The following is a 9048-nucleotide window of genomic DNA, read 5'->3' on the forward strand; positions in this document are numbered from 1 at the left end:
AAATCAGCTAGTAAGCCTACTAAGCAAACTGCTAGTAAGGAAGCTGCTATAGCAGCGGATCCGTCTCATAAGATAGAGATCCAAATCCCATCATTAAAATCTACCAAAGATAGCGAAGATATATATACTATATCAGATACGCTACTAGGAGATTTTATAAAGACTATTATCAACGATCAGCCTACCGATTATATATTATCGGCAGGAACTGATCAAGAACCCTCTACCTTTGATCAAGCTATGCAATCAGCTGAAAGGAATGAGTGGTATAGGGCCTGTCAGGACGAAAATCAAAGCCTGATAGATCAGGCAACCTATGAAATCGTTGATATACCCCCTGGTGTAACACCTATTAGGGGCAGATGGGTATTCAAAAAGAAGCCTATAAAGAATGCCACAGGCATCCAGGCTAATTATATTACTAATGCGAACAAAACGATTCGCTATAAGGCTAGATGGGTTATACAAGGATTTAATCAACGATTAGGTGTTGATTTCCTAGAAACCTTCTCTACTACTGCCAGAACAGAAACCTGGCATATATTGCTGATAATCGCGATGAATAAAAAATGGCATATCAGGCAATACGACGTTAAAAACGCATTCGTACATGCTGATATCGATAGTGATATATATACTATCTTGCCAACTGGCCTATATAGGCCAAAAGATCATCAAAATAAGTGCTGCTATCTAAAGAAGGCCCTATATGGCCTAAAGCAAGCACCAAGGCTTTGGTCTGAATTCTTTACAAAGGCTATCGCGAACCTCGGATTCGATAGAGTTCCTATCGACGAGGGAATATATATAAATGGCAAAACCCAGGCCATTATCATCACACATGTTGATGATATAATCATTATACACAAAGATCTAGCTTATATAAATAAGCTAGCTACTGCGGCTAGGCAGTATATCCAATTGGAAGAGATAGGCGAATTAGCCACCTTCCTAGGCAATAATATCAGCCTGAATTATCAAGATCAATCGATAACTATCGATCAAAATGATTATATATCAAAGATCTTGTCAAAATTTGCTACTACTAGCAAACGGCCAAAGAAAACGCCGGGTGAAGCAGGGATCCACCTAAGAAAAAATCAATCAAAAGCTTCAGAGCAAACTATTAATCTCTATCAAAAAGAGATTGGCTCATTACTTTATACCAGCCTAAAGACTAGGCCTGATATAGCCTATCCAGTTGCCTATTGCTCAAGATATATGAGCAATCCTGACCAATCACATATCTCTGAATTAAAGAAGATATGGCAATATCTACAATATCGGCCAAATCTAGGCCTACACTACGATTGCACAGGGAATGACCTATATATAAAAGGCTACTCTGATGCTGATTGGTCAGGCGATATCGATGGTAGAAAATCCACTACTGGGTATATATTTAGCCTATCTGGAGATCTAGCCACTAATAATATAGTGAGCTGGAATTCGATGCTACAAAAATCAGTAGCTCTATCTACCTGCGAGGCCGAATATATGGCTATGAAAGAAGCTATACGAGAAGCTATTTATCTAGCTAATCTCTTCAACTATCTAAACGATAGATTAGGCCTAGGCTATACGCCTAGCAAGCCTACTATATTAGTGGATAATAAGGCAGCTATTAAGCTAGCCGAAAACCCTGAATTTCACAAAAGGACGAAGCATATTGATATACAATATCACTATATCAGAGATCAGGTCAAACAAGAAAGGGTCGATGTTCAATACGTCCCCACTAAACTGCAATTAGCAGATTTCCTGACTAAAAATGTCAGAAGAGAAATATTTGAAGACCTGAAGAATCTAGCTAATCTCTATGAGATCTAGCTATATATATATCCAATTTGATATATAATATCATGGATACCTTCGAGTATGGTTTTCACCTAAATAGGTTTTTCCATACTCTATACGCGAATGCGGAAGGAACCACTTAACCCTGTGAGATTGAGATTTAGGAAGATATATATCTAGCTATCTTATAGCAGTATATATATATATCGATCCTATCTACTCTATACTAATCTCTATACTCTACTGCTATCTGCACTATAGTATAAAGATTACGGGGGGGTGTGAGATATAGGGCAGGATGTTATCAAGCCAGACCGCCATGCAGCATATCAAGCCAGATTCATAAGGCCTATACAAGATGGCTGAATCTCTATAAGCTTTATGCTATACCATCATCACTACGGTCAATGACATCGCTATACCATCATCACTACGGTCAATGATATCGTAGAAGACGTATACTATTGTATACGATCTACATCATCACTACGATCAATGACATCGTACAATCAAGCAACCACCGATCAAACAGCTACTGCATGAGATCACTATCTGTCTGCATGAGATCATCATGCATCTAGATCTAGGATCTAGAACGATCACATGCAAAAGAGGTTTGATAAAGATTGATTATAAATAAGCCCTGTTTTCTCTACAAAAATCATGTTCAAGACATACAAGCAAGATTCAATACAATCAACCAAGCTTCAGTCCTACTTTACTTTTCTCTCATCTTTATGATTCTAAGCCGAATTGAACTTATCCTTCCTATTCAATCAAGAGGAAGAAAGATCAATCGATCTTATTTAATCATCTTTAATTTATCTTCCTCTTTACCCAACCTGCGCAGCATCGCTTGCTCACATAATTCGGTACTAATTCGGCACTACCCCGTCAAGGACTCGTGGCTATATCTTAATACGCAGGAGGTCGAGCGACTAGACTAGAGACTCGTTTACTATTACATAGTAGCAGCAACCGCTATCGACGAGGGCTTATATAAATTAGATTCTATTTACTCTAGCATCGACTATAAATAGTAATATCTTATATTCTAGTAGCTTTTCGACCCCCTTTTGCTCCTGCTCGCGGCTTAGAATAGGAGCTACTCTTTTCCCGATTTATCCTCGGTAGTCATATCCTTATTATCAGAAGCTATTATCGCTAAATCTCGGTCGCTTATAGGCTTCGATTTCTTCACCTTAACTATACGCTCCTGTCCTTTCTTACTCGAGCTAGTAGTAACGCGTGTGCTATTCGGCCGCTAGGCTAGTAGAAGCGCGCACCTCGCGATAAGGTATCCTGATCTTCTATATCGTAGGTATTTCCCTTTAGTACGTTGCTAATCTATCTCGTCCTGACTAACCTATTAAGCTTGTCTCGGCGTTCCGCTTTTAGGTCGGCGGTGTTTCGTATATAGCTCGGCACGGTTTACCGACACGGTCGGTGTCTAATCTATTTCGTCGCTATTTTGTCTAGGCAAGCGCGGACGACATATTCGTTCCTCTTTGTTGATATTAAGGGCATCTATATCCAAGCTAATCTCGTGAAGCCGGGAGATTAGGTCCGACGAGGTAGCAGGGATACCTCGATTTATTAACGTATTCGTTATAGTTTTATTAAGCGCGCTAAGAAGGACCTGCCTTTTTGCCTCGTCGTGCTATTTAAGAGCGTCTGTATTAGCGAATTCCTTTTCTAGTCTCGGAAGGAACCTAGAAAAGCTTATATCCTCTAGTTGTCGAATCTAGTAGAGTCGTCTTGCTACGCGTGCTTTAATATTCGGGTCTCCGTAGATATTCTCAAGATAGTCGAGTAAGGCTTACGGTTCGCTAGTGTTCCGGCGGAGTTTCATGAAGGTTCCGGTATTCTTCCAGGCAAGCTTCTCTAGTCTAGAGAATACGTATATAAATTAATCCTAGGGGGAACCGATAGCTTCGCCGTCTACGCTAAGCTTATTCTCGATTAAAATATGCTAGGTTAGCTAATCGCTCGTGCTTCTACCGAATAGTTTTGGGTCCGGGAGACGTAGTTTCGGTCGGTAAATAATTTCTGTTCGTAGGGGAATCGGCATCGATTCGGTGGCTAATCGTGTAGGTATCGCCTGCCCTTCGTTCGTCGTGGTTATCGTTATAGCTAGTGAGGCCTGATACTCTAGCATTGCCTCGAGGCGACGCATCCGCTCCTCTTGAGCAGCATCTTGCTGGTGGCGCCGCTCCCTTTCTTCGTTCTGCATAGCCTAGGTCTGTGCTATCTGCTGTAATAGTATTTGCGCCTACCCGGGAGGGCTCGTCGATTCCTAGTACTACATAGCGCCTAGGGGTTGTGTAGCGTGCCGGTAATACTTCGGTCGCTTTTCGTCTAATGTTCCAATATGCCTAGGAATTAAGATCTTCTAGGGCTTTCTAATACGTCTCGAGCGCTAAGAGATCTATACGCGAGGATTCCGTTCCGATATATGTTCGTCACTGAATTGCTAGGGATTCAGGAGTATTTCTAATAAGTGCCTAGGTTGTTTTCCTAGGGCTTTCTAATAACTAATAATACTTCTAGGTGTAGAAGGAAGCTTTTTGTATATGAAGGGCTGAAGCAAGACTTAATTCAATCTAACTAGGCCAACATGCTGTTTACAAAAAGCTTAAGGAGGGGAAGTTTATCCTGCGCGTTCTCCACGTCAACATACTAAGGTCCCGTGATACACGTGACTAACACTGGCCCGTGATATATATCGTAGTTATATTATTAGTATATATTCAATATATCCAACGAATAGACACTTACTAGCTCCGGAATATTCATTACAGATATATCGACGTAGAGCAGGTCCCTCTAAGAAGACTAGACCGTATATTTAGGACGGAGGGTTAACGATAATATTATAGCTATTCCTCTTAGTGTTAGTATACGATAACTATACCCTTAGTATATTTAGATACTACGTATACTCCTATATTCTCTTTATTAAGAACCTTAGCCGGATTTAGAGGCGGGGTTACCGCGATATCTACTGCTTTAATATTATAATAGCGAGCGCCTATAGCTAGAGCTGCCGCATATATAGCTAGCTTCTAGCTAGGATTATTATTAGGAATAGGCCCTATATATAGTTAGTATATTAATAGTATATGCCTCTAGGCGATATACTATACGTATATCCCAGGAGAGGGTTAGGGTTAGTCGCGTTTAAGACGGTAGTGTTATCAAATTCGGCCCGGGTTAGACCTAGGCCAGGGAAGAGTCCAAGATTCGACATATTAATAAGCTAGAAGTATTCAGCATATGTAAAACATATAGAGAAACGCGTTAGAGAGTAGAGTAAACAGATATTCTAACCTTTAGTAAACAAAGTAGGTGGTGAGGGAAGAAGAAGAAGGTAGTAGTGTTGTATTTGTGTTGAAGATATATCTCTTATTTCTTTGTTAACACTTTTTACTTAGAACCCCACAAAATCTATATTTTTCTTTCAAACCTAGTAATTTATTAATAGTAAGGCTATTTCTTTTATAAGTTTATAAATAATTAATTCAAAGTGCCTTTATAATTATTATATAATGTAGTATACAGAGTTGTATTGAGTTATATAGAGATATAGTATATTTTAGTAAGGGGAAGGTTTAACTTTAGTTGAACCCTGCATAAAATACATAAAAGTAAGCATAATAACTTATCGGGACCTAAAATATTTTGGGTCCCGGTGAGATCCGGCACCTTATCGGGACCCAAGATTAGTCAGAAAATTTTTGGGTCCCGTTGAACTTTTTTGGGTCCCGCTGAGCTGGAACCCGGATCCGGTGGAAAAGGAAATACTAAACACCCGCCTAGCTTAGTCATGTTTTTGCCAATACAAATTGCTAGAAAAGGGGCATCGTAGCAATTCAGACTTGTTGATATCCGATTGGTGCGCAGTATGATTTACTAAGCAGTATTCCGACTCTTGAAGTACATCATTTATCTAAAGTGTATAGGATCTGTGATTTACTAGAACCAGTTGGTTATATATTGTCATGTAAGCTCTCCCCCGTTGCTCCGACATAAAAGATAAAGTGTTAGGTGTCAAAGACGACTTTGTATCTGTACTTGTTTTTGAAAATTACCCGAAAGTTACAGACGTCACTAACCACAGTAAATCCTGAAAAGCGGTAACAAAGGCCTACTAGCCTGGTTTAGTTCCTACAGTATAAGTACTTAGCAGCAGCCGGTCTGTTCCTCTTCAAACCCCCACCTACCAGCCATCACAATATGGATTTATTACCACCTGAATTAATCTCCCTGGTATTGGACCACATAATCAGGGATCATGCACGCGGGTCTCGTAGCCTGGCTCCATATGCCATATTAGGCCGTCACTGGCAGGCTATTGTTGAGAGACGCACATTCGCCAAAATTCGAATTCACACAGCTAAACGAATAGAAGAGTTCCAGCGCATCGTAACGGAGCCCCGCCGAAGATCTTGTATCCAACTTATTAAGTTAGTCGTGCAGCTCGAGTTATACGATGTGCAAGCGCGCGCTCAATAGGAGACAGACGAGGACCGCCAACAAAACAACAAGATCTTTACCTCAATAATTTGCACTCTTTTCAAAATCCTATCAAGCTAGCTAACAGATGCTGCTAGCATCAGGCTTTCTATCCAGGCAAAGTCCCCGAGTGACTCTCTCGATATGAAGCAACGACGGAAACAAGCCGCTAGATCAAGGATAGACGATCTTCTTCATAAGAGATATAAGAGATCCTACCTACAATTCTCTCGAATTACTATAGATGTCGAGTGCCCACCGGTCCCTATAGTGACCCATCTTTCAATCCAAGGCCTCGGAAACGAAAGGCTAATCGAGCCGGCATCGACTGTAGTTATCGCGTCGAAACTACCGCAATTAAATCGAGTAGAACTATTGATAAGGGACGGGTGTAAGCGGGATGAACGATTAAGACAACAACTTCGAAATAGTAAGCCAGATCCTATCGTGGAAAGCTCAACCCTAGTTAAGTGACACTAAGTTTGACCTAATTTATTTCGCCTAGACTTTGCACGCAATCTTCACCTCTTCCCTGCTCGGGTACAGTGGTTTGATCTCCAATTTCAATACGTGCCCCCTAGTGATCAGTACTACGATCCTCCAAACGTGATAGAGGATGGATCGGACCTTTTAAGTTCGTGTCTACAGGATTTGTCGCAGCGTCTAGAGATTCTCAACATCAAAGAATCTACAGTCTTAGGCCCAGAGCTTTTTTAGCCGTCGAGTTCACAGGAGGATACTCTACCGGTGAATCGACCCTTCTAGCCAAACCTCAGAGATGTAACGGTGAGCTATGCGCCAGTTACGCCGTCGGGAAAGTGGCTCCTAGAACGGGATCCGGAGAAAACGGATCCAACAGAAGATAACACGGATCCCGAATACTACGATACTAGGGAGGAGCAATATCCCGAATCCGTTCGGATCCCTCCCGAGGATCGTAGGTCTATATATTTTCGATCTAAGATTATCGCGAGCTACGCCGACAGATTCTACATCTTAGCTGCCTAGGCTGCCCTCCAGATGCCTAAACTGAGACGGATGGTTTTACAGACTGATAGCCTCCCACGGTACTCACTAGAGTATGAAGTGCGAGCGGGAACTTCTAGGCTTATATAGAGAAACGAAGATAATGAACCTTGCTCATTTAATACCGACATATTAATAAGGCAAGCAAAGGCTAAGCGCCTCTACCAACCCGATGTACGGGTCTTTGAGGCCTGGGAAAACGTTGCGCGTGGACACACCGGAAAGGATTTGGAGACTAAGTTCAAAGAGTGGGGGGTTTGAGAATTTGTTTGAGTCGATCGTCGCTTTATCTTTTGCGCAATCTATCTAGTCATGATGGATGAATGATAGATACAACCAACGAGGGGGAAAACACGATTTCTACTAGCTAGATAGTTGAATTTGATGAACTAATCGACATATATAATAAAAATACTACATAGCCCAATGATCAGATCGTGATATATTTTCTATCCGCTTCATCAAACCTATGATCTTTAGGATGATACACCAACGCAATAGGCTTCACCTAACCAGAAGCTGTTTTAGGGGAAAGTGAGTGACAGTCAGTAGCTAGCATCAAAGGAGAAAAAAGTCGGGGGCCGGGGGGGATAGGACAATTATCTTACTTTTGGCAGGCATTGTTAAGAGCGGGATTCCATGTGTCTGTCAAGGATGGGTCTGTTAGTTCACTTGAATCGGTCATTCGAATATAGAGCTGGACTGACAAAGCTGAGAAACGGTAATCCTATTACAAGAGGCAAATATCTCACATCCATCGCCATCTTTGGCAACATCGTAGGCGTTGCAGGTTGTTAGGATCCCGGATTGAGTGGGTGCTGGAGCAGTCACACTAGATGCAGCTGAAGTCGTTATAGAACTAGCGGTCACGGCTTTCACGCAATAGGCTTCTTCGAGCCAAAGGCCGCCGCAATCGGCTGGAAATTGAGATGTTAGTAGATGAAGGAAGGCGTTATTACGGATGATCAACTTTACCTCTAATAGCTGGATTCCACGCTTCGAACTAGGACACAGTAATTCTATACGCCGACGCAATAGTCGCGCAGGTATCGTTAGCTTTAACAACATAATATTCCTGGCAGTTAGCGACGATGCCAGATTGCGTCGGTGCCGGAGGAGTGACAGTTCCACTGTCTGTACTTGTGGTCGTTGTGGTACTCGCCGTATCTGCTTGGACACAGTATGCGTCACCCACCTAGAGGCCACCGCAACCCGCTAATAATTTCACGGCAATTAGTGGCTAGTTGCAAAGGAGAGATGATCTGGAAACAAAACATGACTGACCTCCCACAGCTGGGTTCTATGCCCCGAACTAGGACACTGTAATACCATTTGCCGATGCAATAGCCGCGCAGGTATCATTTGTCTGAGCCACATACTAAGCTTGGCAATTAGCAACAATACCAGTTTGGGTTGGTGCAGGTGCACCTGTGGTAGATGTAGAGGTAGTCGTGTTGGTTGTCATGTTATATGAAACACTTTGCCAGCCGGGCCCTATGACACAGTACTTTCGCGTGGTTGTATGAGCTTTGCTCTAGCACAGAAATTGTAGAAGGAAAATATTAGCTTACAGAGGATCCTATCCACAGATTCGAACAGTCCGGACCTAGAACGCATGTTAGGCAGAGCGAGTCGGATTCTCTGGGAATCTAGACTAACCGAGAGTAGGGTTCCTATCCCAAGGGACCTGGAGGAGTGAGGGTTACTGCT

General features: G+C 42.1%; 1 protein-coding gene across 1 annotated transcript; it reads right to left on the minus strand.

The window, feature by feature from the left end:
* Positions 1–7814: 7814 nt before the first annotated feature.
* On the minus strand, positions 7815–8553 carry N7458_012815 (uncharacterized protein; the record flags this gene model as incomplete). The annotated part of the gene is made up of 3 exons (XM_056916196.1): positions 7815–7857; positions 7947–7983; positions 8046–8553. Coding segments are annotated over 3 exons (588 nt in total), but the record flags the coding sequence as incomplete, so codon positions are not given.
* Positions 8554–9048: the final 495 nt, after the last annotated feature.

The sequence above is a fragment of the Penicillium daleae genome (genome assembly GCF_028827525.1).
Source record: "Penicillium daleae strain IBT 16125 chromosome Unknown utg000009l_segment0_segment0, whole genome shotgun sequence".
NCBI lineage: Eukaryota > Fungi > Ascomycota > Eurotiomycetes > Eurotiales > Aspergillaceae > Penicillium > Penicillium daleae.